At 41.3% G+C, this 19,103-nt stretch overlaps 1 protein-coding gene across 2 annotated transcripts in view; it reads right to left on the reverse strand.

The window, feature by feature from the left end:
- The window catches only part of LOC106094000 (BAI1-associated protein 3), a 420,062-nt gene that overhangs the window by 182,955 nt on the left and 218,004 nt on the right, over positions 1-19,103 (reverse strand). For both annotated transcript variants that reach the window (XR_009396576.1, XM_059360897.1), the window contains exon 7: positions 17,374-17,671. Coding sequence is in view for 1 of the 2 variants with exons in the window: in XM_059360897.1 (XP_059216880.1) it covers positions 17,374-17,671 (298 nt within the window). In the remaining variant the exon portion in view is untranslated. The remainder of the gene's footprint in view (positions 1-17,373; positions 17,672-19,103) is intronic.

A 19,103-nucleotide genomic window follows, 5' to 3' on the forward strand; every position in this document is an offset into this window, starting at 1 on the left:
GGACGCGAATTGCGACCTCTATAGGCTCAAGAAGTCAAAATCCCAGATCGGTTTATATGGCAGCTATATCAGGATATGGACCGATTTGAATTGTACTTAGCGCAGTTGTTGGAAGTGGTACCAAAACACTACGAGCAAAATTTCAGTCAAATCGGATAAAAATAGCGCCCTCTAGGGCCTCAAGAAGTCAAGACCCCAGATCGGTTTATATGACAGCTATATCAAAACATGAACGGATTTGAACCATAATTAGCGCAGTTGTTGGAAGTGAGACCAAAACACTACGTACAAAATTTCAGTCAAATAGGATGAGAATTGCGCCCTCTACAGGCTCAAGAAGTCAAGACCCCAGATCGGTTTATATGACAGCTATATCCGAATATGGACCGATTTGAATCATACTTAGCGCAGTTGTTGGAAGTCATACCAAAACACTACGTGCGAAATTTCAATTAAATCGGATGAGAATTGCGCCCTCTAGAGGCTCAAGAAGTTAAGACCCAAGATCGGTTTATATGACAGCTATACCAAATTATGAACCGATTTGAATTTTACTAAACGCAGTTGTTGGAAGTGGTACCAAAACACGACGAGTACAATTGCAGCCAAATCGTTTAATAATTGCGCCCTCAAGCGGCTCAAGAAGTGAAGATCGCAGATCGGTTTATACGGCAGCTATATCAGGATATGGACCGATTTGTATCATACTAAGCGCAGTTGTTGGAAGTGATACCAAAACACTACGTGCAAAATTTTAGTTAAATCGGATGAGAATTGCGCCCTCTATAGGCTCAAGAAGTCAAGACCCAAGATCGGTTTTTATGGCAGCTATACCAAATTATAAACCGATTTGAATCATTCTTAGCGCAGTTGTTGGAAGTGAGACCAAAACGCTACGTGCAAAATTTCAGTCAAATCGGATGAGAATTGCGCCCTCTAGAGGCTTAAAAAGTCAAGATCCAAGATCGGTTTATATGGCAGCTATATCAAGATAACGACAGATTTGAATCATACTTAGCGCAGTTGTTGGAAGTGACACCAAAACACCACGTGTGAAATTTCAATAAAATCGGATGAGAATTGCGCCCTCTAGGGGCTCAAGAAGTCAAAACCCAAGATCGGTTTATATGGCAGCTATATCAGGATATGGACCGATTCGACTCATATTAGCACAGTTGTTGGAAGTCATACCAAAACACGTCGTGCAAAATTTCATTCCAATCGGATAAGAATTGCGCCCTCTGGAGGCTCAAGAAATCAAGACTCAAGATCGGTTTATATGGCGGCTATATCAAAACTTAGACAGATTTGGCCCATTTACAATCCTAACCGACCAACACTAATAAAAAACATCTGTGCAAAAGTTCCAAGTGCCTAGCTCTACTCCTTCGAAAGTTAGCGTGCTTTCGACAGACAGACGGACGGACGGACGGACATGGCTAGATCGACTTAAAATGTCATTAAATCGGACGCGAATTGCGCCCTCTAGCGGCTCAAGAAATCAAGATGCAAGATCGGTTTATATGACAGCTATATCAGGTTATGAACCGATTTGAACCATACTCGGGACAGTTGTTGGATAACATAACAAAACACGTCGTGCAAAATTTCATTCCAATCGGATAAGATTTGCGCCTTCTAGAGGTTCAAGAAGTCAAGACCCAAGATCGGTTTATATGGCAGCTATATCAAAATATGGACCGATATGGCCCATTTACAATACCAACCGACCTACACCAATAAGAAGTATTTGTGCAAAATTTCAAGTGGCTAGCTCTACTCCTTCGGAAGTTAGCGTGCTTTCGACAGACAGACGGACAGACGGACGGACATGGCTAGATCGACTTAAAAGGACATGACGATCAAGAATTTATATACGTTATATGGTCTCAGACGCATATTTCGAGGTGTTACAAACAGATGGACGAAATTAGTATACCCCCATACTATGGTGGAGGGTATAATGAGGCTTGCTCAATTTCATTTGCCATAATTATGGTAAAGTGTCTGAGAAAATTATTCGAAAAGCCTATCAAAGAAAATTAAGGAATTTTATCCTGCACATATTACCATAAATAGTTGTAATGGATTTTTTGCAATTACTTGTCATTATTGTGAGATTAATCGATATCAAGTAAAAGTGGAAATAATTTATCACGGGCCATATGATAGGAAGAAAATTTATTCCTCTGTAGTTGGTGAAGAATGACTCATCTGCTTTCGAGGGTATGGTATATAGATTAGGTTAGGTCAAGAAGAGGGTGCGGTTACTAACCCACCCCATGGTGGATATGTCCAAATGCAAATTTGCCCATGAACATTCCATTAAGGAATGGAGGCAAACTTCTCACATATCAATGTGAGTACTGTACGATTCAAGTTTAAGCTCAATTATAAGGGGTCTCCTTTTTATAGCCGAGTCCGAATGGCGCGCCGCTGTGCGACACCTCTTTGGGAAGACGTTTTAACATGGCTGCCATATCATTTTTATACCCTCCAGCCTAAGATGGGGGTATACCAATTTAGAGATGGCTACTTATTATTAAAAGTATCGAAAATATCGAATTTTGCAATTATCGATAGTTTGATAATTGTAAAATTCGATATTTTCGATACTTTTAATAATAAATATCGATAGTATCGATACTATGGGTTATTTCCCATCATCTATACTTCAAACGAAAATCAAAAGTACAAATCACGAGATCAATTTAAAAAAAAACAACACCAATGAACAGTCATGAGAGATATCATTGTACATAATGTTAGCCCAATCGAATGAAAATTGCTCCCTCTATAGGCGCAATGTATCTTAAATGATGCATTCAGTATGGGATTGCTTATTATACCCTCCACCATAGCATGGGGTTATACTAATTTCGTCATTCTGTAAGTAACACCTCGAAATATGCGTCTGAGACCCCATAATCGAGGAGACCCCTATTGAGGATATTCCTGATCGTCATGTCCTTTTAAGTCGATCTAGCCATGTCCGTCCGTCTGTTCGTTTGTCTATCGAAAGCACGCTAACTTTCGAAGGAGTAAAGGTAGCCGCTTGAAATTTTGCACAACAACTTTTTATTAGTGTAGGTCTGCGGGGATTGTTAATGGGCCAAATCGGTCCATGTTTTAATATAGCTGGCATATAAACCGATATTGGGTCTAGACTTCTTGAGCCTCTAGAGGGCGCAATTCTCGTCCGTTTTGACTGAAATTTTGCCTATAGTGTTGTGGTATTACTTCCAACAACTGCGCTAAGTATGGTCCACATCGGTCCTTGTTTTGATATAGCTGCCATATAAAGCGATCTTGGGTCTTGACTTCTTGACCCTCTAGAGGGCGCAATTCTCGTCTGATTTGAATGAAATTTTGCACGTAGTGTTTTGATACCACTTTCAACAACTGTGTTGAGTATGATTCAAATCGGTTCATAATCTGGTATAGCTGTCATATATACAGTCGACACAGCCCTACTTTTGCCCTTCCTTACTGGTTTGAAGATTATTTCATGCAAATGTTGACCGGTCCATCCGGTTAGTCAAATTTTGGCATACTCTTTCCCACATTTCGGCTAGTATCTCAAGAATAAATGTTTCAATGTTGCTTTCCAATGCGTCCATTGAAGCGGGCTTGTCTGTATGGACATGAGCTTTAATATAGCCCCACGAAGGCCCTGAATGACTCGCTTGTATCAGCATGTCCTAGTGCCAAGCCAGGGGGCAAACAGCGACCGCCATGGTGGACCCCATAGCTGGTTGGCCCACAACAGAGCAAAACCCTCAAGAGCACCACGCGAATGGGACATCCATAAGGCTGAGCTAAGAAAATGCAAGGGCGAGTTAAAAAAAGGCTTAGAACAAATCCTGGGTAGAATTCTGCAGCTCTGTGGAGGATACATCTGAGGCCTCTAGGCTAAGGAAGATTCTGTCCTCGAGACCTATTACGGTGAGGAAAGACTAGAACTACTCGTTGATACACATTTCCCGGGAAATTCTCCAACGGACAATGTGGTATACATTCGTCGGATGCTATCAGGGAAATCAGGTCTAAACCGAAAATCCTATGGGCGATAACAAGTTTCGACTCCTTTAAGTCGCCAGGCCCTGATGATGTATCACCGGTAGAATTGCAAGCTGTGTTTGATAGGCTGATTCCCTGGCTTAGGGAGATATACTCTGCTTGTATCAGAATGTCATATATACCGGGGGGATGGAGGAACACGAAAGTCATATTCATTCTGAAAGCAGGAAAACCCTACCACACGAAGGCGAAAGTTTTTCGTCCTATTAGTCTGTCATCCTTTATGCCGAAGATTCTTGAGGGGTTGATAGAAACATATCATAGGGTAGAGATCCCTGGAGATCGCCTCTCGCGGCAGCGGCATGCATATAGTAAAGGCAAATCCACTGAAACCGTCCTTCACGATCTAGTCGGCTACATAGAGGGTTCTCTCGCTGTCAAGGAATATACAGTGGTAGCATTTCTTGACATTGAAGGTGCTTTCAAACATGTTAAACCGACGTTAATCATGAAGGAGTCAGAGTTTCTAGGCATCAACTCTACCGTAGGAAAGTTTTTCAATAACTTACTAAAAGATGAATAACGACAGGCTTGGAATCTGTGGATCTAAAAAGATGGGTGAGCAGAGGGACACCTCAAGGAGGTGTACTGTCTCCTCTACTTTGGAATATAGCCATTAACATTATATTATTGGGTTGCCCAAAAAGTAATTGCGGATTTTTTAAAAGAAAGTAAATGCATTTTTAATAAAACTTAGAATGAACTTTAATCAAACATACTTTTTTACACTTTTTTTCTAAAGCAAGCTAAAAGTAACAGCTGATAACTGACAGAAGAAAGAATGCAATTACAGAGTCACAAGCTGTGAAAAAATTTGTCAACGCCGACTATATGAAAAATCCGCAATTACTTTTTGGGCAACCCAATATTATCTCTGGAAGAAAAAGGTGTAAAAGTAGTAGCGTATGCTGATGACGTGGCAATTGAGGTTAGGGGAAAGATTCCCAGCACTCTAAGAGATATACTTCAGGAAGCTCTAAGTGCAACAGCAAAGTGGGCTACCGAAAGTGGTCTAGATAGAAATTCGTGTAAGACAGAAGTACTTCTTTTCAGCAGGAGATACAAGTTGCCTACAGTGGAAACTATCTCCTTGGGTGAAGAGAAGAAAGCGCGTAATACCTGGGTGTGTTGTTGGACAGGAAATTGAAATTCAAATCCAACATTTTGGAAAGGACAAGAAAGACAACTCTTGCCCTATACACCTGCAAGAGAACCATTGGTAAAAGTTGGGGGTTTTATATCGCGTGTCATGCATTGGGTATATACTGCAGTTGTCAGAGCTATTATGCTATATGGTGTTGTGATCTGGTGGACGGCGCTTCAAAAGTCCATCTACTGCTCAAAACATAACCGGATCCAAAGGATGGTTTGTTAGTGAACTTCAAATCCAACATTTTTGAAATGTTAAGAAAGGCAACTCTTGCCCTATACTCCTGCAAGAGAGCCATTAGTAAAAGTTGGGGGTTTAGACCGCGTGCCATGCATTGGGTGTATACTGCAGTTGTCAGAGCTATAATGCTATATGGTGTTGTGGTCTGGTGGACATCGCTTCAGAAGTCCACCTACTGCTCAATACTTAACCGGATCCAAAGGATGGTTTATTTGTGAACTTCAAATCCAACATTTTTGAAATGTTAAGAAAGGCAACTCTTGCCCTATACTCCTGCAAGAGAGCCATTAGTAAAGGTTGGGGGTTTAGACCGCGTGCCATGCATTGGGTGTATACTGCAGTTGTCATACCTATAATGCTATATGGTGTTGTGGTCTGGCGGACGGCGCTTCAAAAGTCCACCTCCTTCTCAACACGTAACCGGATTTAAAGCATGGATTGTTTGTGTATCGCAGCCGCACTGAGGACGACACCATCTGATGCACTGAATTTAATGCTACATCTCATGCCTCTAAACATTGTGGCTACCGAAAATGCAGCGACCACTGCCGTGAGATTAAGGGAGCTTTCTCTCATTGGTCATGTGGCGGCTATGGACACTGTGTTATCCTTGATACAATATCGGATGTTCCTGGCAGTGTGGATTACACCCTACCTGAGCCACTTTTTGATAGAACCGAGAGGAATTATTGGGTTGCCCAAAAAGTAATTGCGGATTTTTTTAAAAGAAAGTAAATGCATTTTTAATAAAACTTAGAATGAACTTTTATCAAATATACTTTTTTGCACTTTTTTTCTAAAGCAAGCTAAAAGTAACAGCTGATAACTGACAGAAGAAAGAATGCAATTACAGAGTCACAAGCTGTGAAAAAATTTGTCAACGCCGACTATATGAAAAATCCGCAATTACTTTTTGGACAACCATACAATACCCCTGGTAACAGAAGTTACATAGACTTCTATGCGCATGGTTCCAAACTAAACGACCAGATGGGCTTTGGGGTGTACCCAAAAGATCTAGAACTGGCAATATCGAAAAGGTAACCCGTCCACTGCATTTTTTGTCAAGCGGAGATCCTTGCAATTAAGGAAGTGGTGGAATGGCTAAGCTTTAAAGTCATAACGACGATAGGCATAAATATATTCTCAGACAGCCAGGCGGCCATTAAATCCCTGGAGAACGTATTTCTGAACACAAAAACCGCCCTCGACTGTTGCAGATCTCTCAACGAGATGGCTGAACGGTTTAAAATTCACCTGTTCTGGGCACCGGCACCGGGTCACAGAGATATCCCAGGGAATTCTAAAGCAGATGAGCTTGCGAGACTAGGTACTACCCTACACATTCCAGGGATAGTGGAATCTGTGGGTATGTTTCTGGCGACATGTCAGCTATGTTTTTAGGACCAGGCCCGAAGGACAACAAATGATAGATGGTCAAAAAGAGGGGGCTGTGAGCATTACAAAACTATGTGGCGTCATCTAGACTCGAAGAGGTCTACCGCTTTGCTGTCATTGGCTAGAATAGACGTCTCAGTCACTGTCTCCGCCATGACAGGTCACTGTCTAATCGGAAAGCATGTTGACAGACTGAAGTTTGCCAGCAAGGACTTTTGCCGAAACTGTGAGGACATCGATGAAGAAGGGACTATAGAACACCTTTTGTGTATGTGTCCCGCACGAAGGACAACGATGATAGAGGGGGCTGTGAGCATTCCAAAACTATGTGGCCTCATCTAGACTTGAAGAGGTCTAACCGCTTTGCTGTCATTGGCTAGAATAGACGTCTCAGTCACTGTCTCCGCCATCACAGGTCACTGCCTAATTGGAAAGCATGTTGACAGACTGAAGTTTGCCAGCAAGGACTTTTGCCGAAACTGTGAGGACATCGATGAAGAAGGGACTATAGAACACCTTTTGTGTGTGTGTGTCCCGCACTATCAGTCAGTAGAAGTTCGACTTTAGGTTCTCATTTCTTTGAGAACCTGTCTGATTTAGGGGGATGTGAACATTCGCAAGTTACTGGGCCTTTTAAAGCGATCTGGATGGTTCATCGGTAGGAACTAGAAGGCATCTTCCTTCTTCTATGGATATGGCTGTCAAATAGAACGATCTGCCGATTTTGGGTCTTGGGCCTATAACAGTCGCATTTATTACCCGACTTCGCTGATTTTTGGAACAGAGAGTTGTATTAACACTTCCATCATCTGTCCCGAATATAGTCCAGATCGGGCTATATTTAGATATAGCTGCCATTGAGATCGATCTTCAGCTTTAGGGTCTAAAGGCCATAAAAGGCGCATTTATTATTCAATTTTGCTGAAATTTGAAACAGTGAGTTGCACTAGGGGTCTCGACATCCGACCCAAATATGGTGTATATCGGACCATATTTACATATAGCTGCCATATAGACCGATATGCCGATTTAGGGTCTTAGGCCTATAACAGGCGCATTTACTACCGGATTTCGTTAAAATTCAGAACAGTGAGTTTTATTAGCCCCGTCGATATCTGAACCAAAAATGCTTCAAATCGGAACAAAGTTAGATATAGCCGCCATGTGGACCGATCTGGCGATGTTGGGTCTTGGGCCTCTAACTGGTGCATCTATTACCCGATTTCGCTGATATTTGGAACAGTGAGTTGCATTAAGGCTCCCAACATCTGTCCCGAATATGGTCCAGATCGGGCTATATTTAGATATAGCTGCCATTGAGACCGAACTTCAGCTTTTTCAGGTCTAAAGGCCATAAAAGGCGCATTTATTCTTCGATTTTGCTGAAAGCCAACACAACTAAGGTCCAGATTCATCCCAAGTATGATCCAGATCGTACCATATTTAGATATAGCTGCCATAGAATCCAATCTTAAGCTTTAGGACCTAAAGACCATATAAAAGCGCGTGTATTCTCCGATTTTGCTGAAACCCAATCCAAATGTGGTGAAAATTGTTTCTGATGGTCTTGCCAGCATTCGAAGCCAGGCATACAGCGTCAAAGACGGGCATGCTAACATCTGCGCTACGGTGGCGTATATAAGATTGCCCAAAAAGTAAATGCGGATTTTTCCTATAGTCGGCGTTGACAAATTTTTTCACAGCTTGTGACTCTGTAATTGCATTCTTTCTTCTGTCAGTTATCAGCTGTTACTTTTAGCTTGCTTTAGAAAAAAAGTGTGAAAAAGTATATTTGATTAAAGTTCATTCAAAGTTTTATTAAAAATGCATTTACTTTCTTTTAAAAAAATCCGCAATTACTTTTTGGGCAACCCAAAAGAAGGCCTCTTTCTTCTTCTGTTCCTGTGGTATCACAATGGACGACAACGTCCAAGTGAGTCTAATGGCAGACAGTCACTTAAACGTAACCTAAACTAGACCCACAAAAAAATTGTCTAAAGGACAATCTAGGCGGCTAATTGATCGGTCCCGAAAGTGAAGTAAAATGTTCATCGAATTCGCCTCTCCATAAGTCCATTGTTACGTGTCGACCAGAAAGGCTTCCGGTTAATCAAGTTTATCGACGGCAGTCCTCTGGCCTTCACCGGTAAATCGTCTGCCCTTTCATTTGCCATTACTCCGTTATGGCGCGGCACCCAAACGATGCGCATTTTGCCATCCTCTGAGGAAGGCGTTAATCTCCTTCTTACACTGCAAGACTATTCGTGATCTTACCCTCCAGGTTGCTATTGGCCTTGTGGCCATTTTACTGTCGGTGGAGATGTTCACACTCGACGTCCTCGCGTTAGCACCACACCACCTCACGCATTCCGTGATCGCCCGGATCTCCGCCTGGAGGACCGTATTATGGCCTCACTCACTCCAGAACAGATCTCAGTCCCTGGGTGCTCAGGTCCACCCTGTCCCCCAGCTTTGATCCAGCCGTGTATTATGATCTTTCAGACGGCAGTACTAGGGTTCCGTTCCATGTTTTATAAGTATGGTCATTGTATTGCTAAGCCTTGAGAATTTTTTAAAATTTCTAGCTGTAAACATAAAATTCCCCCTTACACATCTAAATAGAGCACTTGCTTGCTAATTTGGCGCAGTTGATATCTGGACGTCTTGCGAGTCGGGCTAAGGCATTTTGTGTAGATTTGAGCAATGTTTGTTGTAGTGATATTTGTATGTATTTGTGTTTTACATACAAAATCTAATCATCATGGTGACGATGTTCATTGGTTAGTGGCTAAAAAAAGAATCAAACAACCAGATTCTGTGGGTAAACTTGTACCACATTTGGTCTATGTATTCCATAATGGGATACCGTTCGCACACATATTGAGAATATGTTCGCAACTAAGCAAAGAAGAATCGCACTCGGTGGAGTTCAAAGCAATGCTGATGTCGTCCGATTATAGTAAGCGAAGAGTAAAACATTATCTGACATTGAAATTGAAGTTTTGTTGCTTTGTTTCAGATTTTCCCCGGCCCAGCTATTATGTGCAGGAATTGGACCAACGCTTGGAAAAAGATTCTCACTATGTGGCTGGCAATGCCATAGTATGCTCCTCACCTCTGCAAGCTGCCCTCGTGATATACAAAAATGGAGCCTCATCCTATTACGAAGCTACAACTGCGGCAGCCATACCTCTGTTTTGTTATCCCCAAGAGGAGTTCAGTAATGAGTTCTATGATGCCAATGATTTGGTGGGCTGTATTTTGATGAGACAAAAAGTGGGATTTTAGAAAGAAAACTTTGTTAAAAATTTCCCCAATACTTAGACTTTTCGATTAAGACGCTTAGCCTAAGATTTCCAAAAATAGATTTGAAGGTAAAAAATTTTTAATTTATTATACCCACCCACCATAGGATGGGGGTATACTAATTTCGTCATTCTGTTTGTAACACCTCGAAATAGGCATCTAAGACCCCATAAAGTAAATATTGGGTTGCCCTTGGGTTGAACTTTAATCAAATATACTTTTTTTACACTTTTTTTCTAAAGCAAGCTAAAAGTAACAGCTGATAACTGACACAAGAAAGAATGCAATTACAGAGCCACAAGCTGTGAAAAAATTTGACAACGCCGACTATATGAAAAATCCGCAATTACTTCTTGGGCATCCCAATATATTCTCGATCGTCGTGATATTTTAAGTCGAACTAGCAATGTCCGTCCGTCCGTCTGTCGAAAGCACGCAAACTTTTGAAAGATTAAAGCTAGCCGCTTGAAATTTTGCACAAAAACTTGTTAGTGTAGGTCGGATGGGATTGTAAATGGGCCATATCGGTCCATGTTTTGATATAACTGCCATATAAACCGATCTTGGGTCTTGACTTCTTGAGCCTCTAGAGGGCGCAATTCTTATCCGATTAGAATGAAATTTAGCATAACGTGTTTTGCTATGACTTCTAATAACTGTGCCGAGTATGGTTAAAATCAGTCAATAACCTGATATAGCTGCCATATAAACCGATCTTGGGTCTTGATTCTTGAGCCTCTAGAGGGCGCAATTCTTATCCGATTGGAATGAAATTTAGCATGACGTGTTTTGCTATGACTTCCAACAAATGTGCCAAGTATGGTTCAAATCGGCCCATAGCCTGATATAGCTGCCATATAAATCGATCTGTGATCTTGACTTCTTGAGCCTCTAGAGGGCGTAATTCTTATCCGATGGGAATTAAATTTTGCACGACGTATTACGCTATAACTTTCAACAAATGTGCCAAGTATGGTTAAAATCGGTCAATAACCTGATATAGCTGCCATATAAACCGATCTGGGGTCTTGACTCCTTGAGCCTCTAGAAGGCGCAATTCTTATCCGATTGGAATGAAATTTAGCATGACGTGTTTTGCTATGACTTCCAACCACTGCGCCGAGTATGGTTCTAATCGGTCCATAACCTGATATAGCTGCCATATAAGCCGATCTTGGGTCTTGACTTCTTGAGCCTCTAGAGGGCGCAATTCTCATCCGATTTGACTGAAATTTCGCACACAGTGTTTTGATATCACTTCCAACAATGGTGCTAAGTATGATCCAAATCGGTTCATAACCTGATAAAGTTATCATATAAACCGATCTTGGGTCTTGACTTCCTGAGCCTCTAGAGGGCGCAATTCTCATCCGATTGGAATGAAATTTTGCACGACGTGTTTTGTTGTGATATCCAACAAATGTGCCAAGTATGATTGTAATCGGTAGATAACCTAATATAGCTGCCATATAAACCGATCTTGGGTCTTGACTTCTTAAGCCTCTAGAGGGCGCAATTCTCATCCGATTTGACTGAAATTTCGCACACAGTGTTTTGATATCACTTCCAACAATGGTGCTAAGTATGGTTCAAATCGGTCAATAACCTGATATAGCTGCCACATAAACCGATCTTGGGTCTTGACTTCTTGAGCCTCTAGAGGGCGTAATTCTTATCCGATTGGAATGAAATTTTGCACGACGTGTTTTTTTATGATATCGAACAAATGTGCCAAGTATGATTTTAATCGGTAGATAACCTAATATAGCTGCCATATAACCCGATCTTGGGTCTTGACTTCTTGAGCCTCTAGAGGGCGCAATTCTCTTCCGACTGGATTGAAATTTCGCACATAGTGTTTTGATATCACTTCCAACAACTGTGCTAAGTATGATTCAAATCGGTTCATAACCTGATAAAGTTGTCATATAAACCGATCTTGGGTCTTGACTTCCTGAGCCTCTAGAGGGCGCAATTCTCATCCGATTGGAATGAAATTTTGCACGACGTGTTTTGTTGTGATATCCAACAAATGTGCCAAGTATGATTTTAATCGGTAGATAACCTAATATAGCTGCCATATAAACCGATCTTGGGTCTTGACTTCTTGAGCCTCTAGAGGGCGCAAGTCTTATCCGATTGGAATGAAATTTTGCACGACGTGTTTTTTATGATATCGAACAAATGTGCCAAGTATGATTTTAATCGGTAGATAACCTAATATAGCTGCCATATAAACCGATCTTGGGTCTTGACTTCTTGAGCCTCTAGAGGGCGCAATTCTCATCCGATATGCCTGAAATTTTGTACAACGTCTCCTCTCATGGCCTTCAACATACGTGTGCAATATGGTCAGATCGATCTATAACTTGATACAGCTCCCATATAAACCGATCTCCCGATTTCACTTCTTGAGCCCCGAATCGGACTATAACTTGATATAGCTGCTCCTCCGTCCTTATTCATTATACTTTGTTTGCCTAAAAACAGATACTGCGCAAAGAACTCGACAAATCCGATCCATGGTGGAGGGTATAAAAGATTCGGCCCGGCCGAACTTGGCACGCTCTAACTTGTTTTGTTTTATTGGAATGTAATACCTTTTAAAAGTTTGTATTTTTCATCAATTTTGTTATCTTTAATCGAAGTCTAGCACAGGCAAATAAAGGCAACCTTTTCGTATTATGTCTTCTTTGAATTCTGATCAACTTCAAGGATATTGAAGGATATGTGGGTAAAGTGGCAACACTCCAACACGTACAACTTTAATGCCTTTAACCGCAGGAGTAAATTTTGTTTCATTTTATTAGTCAGCAGTACACTTTGACTCACACACACACACACACCCATGCATGTGTGTACACTTGTATTGAGCAAAAGGAAAAGGAGGTGCACTGCATGCCACGCCAACTTTTAACCAGAAATTTAATTTTCTTTTGTTTCATTTCCTGTTTTTTAAGGACAATTTCCTGTGCTACAGTTAATCAATTAAAAGTAGCGTTTTATGTATGTGGTTGTAGGTACAGTAGCCAGCGAAAATGTTGAAAAGGCTATAGAAAAGGTTTTAGAAGCAGTATTAAATCAGATTCACATGGACAATTTTTATATATCCACCACCATAGGATAGGGGGTATACTAGTCTAGTATACTAATCCCAGACCCAATCTGTGGATAGGATTCAAATGAAAGGCATTCAAGAGTCGAGAACGAATTTCATAACAAAAGTTGGGTCCAAGTACTTGGGCCCCTTAAATAGGTTTATACCCCTTAAAATAGGTTTATTTGACGTTCGCGACAATATGGGACTCAAATGAAAGGTATTCGTGAGTAGATTACATATAATTTTCGATATCGGAAGGGGGACGTACCCTCCCCCTTACTCCAAAAGTACTACCCAAATATAAAAGTGGACCGATCGGGACAATATGTGATTCAAATGAAAGTTATTCAAGAGTAGAGAACCAATTTCATAACAAAAGTTGGGTCCACGTAACTGGGGGGCCGCCCCAGATCCAAAACCCCCTAAAACAGGTTTATTTGACGATCATGACAATATGGGATTCAAATAAAAGGTATTCGGGGATAGATTACGAATATCGTCAAGAATTAAGAATAGCCTTCATAATTTATTTATAACGAAAGGGGGGCGAACCCTCCCCCGTTACCCCAAAAACACCAACCAAAATCAAAAGAGGACCGATAAGGACAATATGGGTATCAAATGAAAAGTATGCGGGAGTAGATAACGAATCTGGCATACAAAGTCATGTCGAAGTATAGGGGGTCACCCCACCCCCCATACAAACGCCCAAAATGGGCACATTAGCCAATCACGGATATATGGGACTCGGTTTGTTTGTTCCATATAGACTGAAAAACCGCTAAACCGATTTTCGCATATGGGTTGGTCTGGAAGGAAACATAGGCTATATAATTTTTCGATATCGGAAGGGGGACGGACCGATCTTATGCCAAAAACACAACCCAAATTCAAAAGTGGACCGATCGGGACAATATATGTATCAAATGAAAGGTATTGGAGAGTAGAATACGAAAATGGTATTAAAATTTGAGTGTAAGTATCGGGCCGCCCCAACCCAAAATTTCCCCCAAACAGACACATTGGACGTTCATTTCAATATGGGGCTCAAATGAAAGGTATTCGGGAGTAGATTACGAATCTGGCATAGAAAATCTGATTGAAGTATAGTTGGGCAGTACACCCCTCAAAAATGCCATTAGACCCATTGAGACTAAATGATACTTGGCTGTGCCCATTTTCTTAAAATGTTCATAGATTTTGTACGTTATTCTGTAAGGAAACATAAGATATATAATTTTTAGATATTGGGTGGAGGCGGACCCTCCCCCTTTCGCCAAAAACACCACCCATATCCGAAAGTGGTCAGAGGGGCACAATAAGGGTATTGGAGACCAGAAAAGGTATTGGAGACCAGAAAACGAATATGGTATCAAAATTTGGGTCCAATTACCCAGCGGCACCTCCACCCCTAACCCCAAAACTTCTCTAAACAGATATATTCAAAGTTCATGTCAATATGGGACTCAAATGAAAAGTATTAGGCTGTAGATTACACATATGGCATAAAACATTAGGTCCAAGTAATGGGAGGTCGCCCACCCCCAAATACCCCCAAATGGGCATATTAGCCGACCATGACTATATGGGACTCAAATGAAAGGTATTCAGGAGTAGATTACGAAAATGGCATTAAAATTTGCGTTCAAGTCTAGGTGGCGCTTTTCCTCCTAAAGATACGTCAAAGGGTTATTTGACCCATTATGACCATATGGGACTCAAATAAAAGGTATTTGAAAGTAGAAAACTAATTTGATATCCAATTTTAGAGCCCTAAAGCACCCCCTAAACTGAACTTCATTTGCGTTGGCAATAACGAACGAATTCGATGTCTATTTTCAGTTTGAGTCTAAGTACAAAGTGCCGGTGGTCGCCCCAGCCCCAAAACACCCTCAAAACGGCTCATATTTTCCGGCCATGGCAATATGGGGCTTAAATTAAAAGGAATTGGCAGTGCAGCACGAATGTGGTGTCCATATTTGAGTCGAATGGTCTGAGGTGCCATCCCTCCCCTAATGAGAACATTACCCTAAGGTAGAACATGACCACCAGGAACCGAGAAGAGGCAAATTCTCATACATTAATGAGTGCTTTTCGATTCAAGATTAAACTAAATGATAAGGGACCTCTTTTTATACACGAGTCCAAACGGCATTCTGCTGTGCGTCACCTCTTTGGGGAAGATTTTTTAAATGGCAATGCAAGGCATTTTACCTCGCAAATGTCGCCATCATTAAGAGGGGATAAACACCGCTTTGTCCGATGTTCTCGCCAGGATTCGAACGCGTTCAGCGTCATAGGCACGAATTCGATATGCGCATTCAGGGCCAAGTGTCCCCACCCTAAAAAGATATTAGAGAGTTAAAGAAGGCGCTGCGGAGCGGGCCCGGTTCGGCTAGTAAAGAATATATGTTCCTGATCGACATTCTAAGTCGATCTAGCCATGTCCGAGCCATGTCCAATCACGACAGAGGTCGAACGCGTAAAGCTAGCCGCTTGTAATTAAACACCGATACTTTATATAATATGTAGATCATTGGGGATTGCAAATGGATCATATCGGTTCAGATTTAGATATAGCTCCCATATAAACCGATCTCCCGATTTGACTTCTTGAGCAACTGGAAGCCCAATTTTCGTCCGATTTAGCTGAAATTTTGCACAAAGTGTTCTGTTACGACTTCCAACAACTGTGTCGAGTACGGTCCAAATCAGTCAAGAACCTGATATAGCTCCCATATAAACCGATCTCCCGATTTGACTTCTTGAGCTCCTGGAAGCCACAATTTTGGTCCGATTGGGCTGAAATTTTGCACATAGTGTTCTGTTATGACTTCCATAAACTGTGTCGAGTACGGTCCAAATCGGTCAAGAACCTGATATAGCTCCCATATAAACCGATCTCCTGATTTGACTTCTTGAGCTCCTGGAAGCCACAATTTTGGTCCGATTTGGCTGACATTTCGCGTATAGTCTTCTGTTATGTCTTCCTATAGCTGTGCTAAGTAAGGCCTAAATCGGTCAGGAACCTGATATAGCTCCCATATAAACCGATCTCCCGATTTGACTTCTTGAGCCTGTAGAAGCTGCAATTTTCGTCCGATTTGGCTAAAACGTCCCATATGATGTTCTGTTATAACTTCCAACAACTGTGCCAAGTACGGTCTAAATCGGTCAGGAACCTGATATAGCTCCCATATAAACCGATCTCCCGATTTGACTTCTCGAGCCTCTAGAAGCTGCAGTTTTTGTCCGATTTGGCTGAAATTTCGCGTATAGTCTTATGTTATGTCTTCCAATAACTGTGCTAAGTACGGTCTAAATCGGTCAGGAACCTGATATAGCTCCCATATAAACCGATCTTCCGATTTGACTTCTTGAGCCTGTAGAAGCTGCAATTTTTGTCCGATTTCGCTGAAATGTCCCACATGATGTTCTGTTATAACTTCCAACAACTGTGCCAAGTACGGGCCAAATCAGTTAAGAACCTGATATAGCTCCCATATAAACCGATCTCCCGATTTGAGGTCTTGAGCCCCTGAAAGCCATAATTTTCCTCCGATTTGTCTGAAATTTTGCACATGGTATTCTTTTATGACTCTCAACAACTGTGCCAAGAACCGGTCTATAACCTGATATAGCTCCCATATAAACCGATGCCATAATTTTCATAAGCCATAATTTTCATCCGATTTGTCTGAAATTTTGCACATGGTATTCTTTTATGACTCTCAACAACTGTGTTAAGTGCGGTCTATATCGGTTTTTAACCTGGTATAGCTCCCACATAAACCGATCTCCCGATTTGACTTCTTGAGTCCCTGGAAGCCACAATTTTCATACGATTTGTCTGAAATTTTGCACATAGTATTCTCTTATGACTCTTAACAGCTGTGCCAGGTACGCTCCAAATCGGTCTTTAACCAGAAATAGCTCCCATATTTTATCAGAATCCACTTTTACTTGTTTTCTGTTTTTATTTTTTCCCCTATAATATCCCAATTTAATTTGCCCACCCTGTCGTGCTTGTTATACTGCCATGAAGGCTTTATCTTGTTGTGGCAGTTTCTATGTAGGTCTGATTGACTGGCTTACTTACAATTTGAATTTCTCATTCCATTTGGGCGTCAGCGTGTGCGGTTTGATTGATGTGGCACATATGAATTTTGCTGGTACCGGACCACCCAATGAATCCCGCTGCTCCCTACGATTGCCCTCGCGTCGCTTGAAACTCAAACGAAAGCTATGCTTTCGATGTGGCGGCGAATCGCTGGCGTTGTTATCGAATGCGTTCATATCCGCTGAAAGTGCTCGTGGTGTTGGTGGCAGTGGCAGAGGTGATACGGGTGGGCCACCATCTGGCTGTATTCCCAGCATGCAATAGGGATCCGAAAAACCTGTCAAGTACAAGAAGAGAAGAGGAAGAAGAAGAAGAACAGGGAAAAAAATTAATAAGGAAATTTATATGAGAAAGGTCAGTGAAATAAGGGGGCGAAAAACACATGGAACTGAATAATTTAATTGTTGTTAATATTTTCACTTAAGTGTGTTTAAATGACAAAGAGCTTCAAATAGACACACACACACACACAGACGATGTGAAGGGAAGGAGGAATTATTGAGAATTTTTTGTAGCGAAAAAAATGGTAGTTATTAATTACTGAGATTTCTTAAAATACCATAGGGTATTGGCTAAACGTGTTGCTGTCTTTGGCTTTCCTTTTCCATATGCACCTTTGATCATTGAGCTCATCTCGAAAGAGAAACAAACAAAGATTGAAAAATTTAATGATCTTTGCCCTAACAGGCAAAAAAAAAAAACTTGAAAAATGAAAAATTTGGCAGAGCCCGGCCAGGATTCGAACCTGACCACACGGAACAACAGCGAGAGCCATTGTCGTTGTCTTAGCGTTCGAAGCCATCACTACAGTTGCACAAAATCATGTGTAGTACGGCAGAAGTGTAATTTGTCACAGACAGAATGTCTGTCATTACACAAAATACATGCATTGGGAAAAGTACAGCTAATAGACAGGGTTGTCGAGCGTGGTTTTCGCTATTAATACGATTCAAACACAACATACCAACGCACGGCCCTTGAAGCCATTACACCTTATATGGTTGAAAAGTCTTCTAACCAAAGACGAAACGCGTTCCATAGTGGTTGGTGTGTTGCTATCCACCATGAAGGATTCTGGGAAAACCTTACACTGATTAACTCGGTTTATATAGGAATTTTGAAATCGCTTGGTGGTTAAGACTTTCAAAACCTAATGAATTTGAATCAGGGGATACTTTTATTTGGAAGTTATACCTATTTACGGGCCACCTGCGCGGTATGTAGTGTGGGTGCTGCACCAATTTAGACCAATCGAATAAAAGTTGATTCTTCTAGGTGCTCAATAAGTTAAATCGATTCATATGGGAGCTATATCCAAATCTGAACCAGTGTGAAGATCGATATAGCTTATTAAGTTCCTAGAAGACTCCAAATGTAGTCGATAGTCCTAGCCAATCTTCAAGGACCTGCATCACTTTGATGTATCTGTGACAAAATTTCTAGTCCCAGCAAGTGAAATAAGGCAACAGTTATATGGGGAGATTCAGTCCCATACTGAAGCTATACGGGCAGCATTTGAAGTCATCATTGGGGATACTAATCGTATTTTATATATTGGGTTGCCCAAAAAGTAATTGCGGATTTTTCATATAGTCGGCGTTGACAAATTTTTTCACAGCTTGTGACTCTGTAATTGCCTTCTTTCCACTGTCAGTTATCATCTGTTACTTTTAGCTTGCTTTAGAAAAAAAGTGTAAAAAAGTATATTT

The sequence above is a fragment of the Stomoxys calcitrans genome, chromosome 1, assembly GCF_963082655.1.
Source record: "Stomoxys calcitrans chromosome 1, idStoCalc2.1, whole genome shotgun sequence".
NCBI lineage: Eukaryota > Metazoa > Arthropoda > Insecta > Diptera > Muscidae > Stomoxys > Stomoxys calcitrans.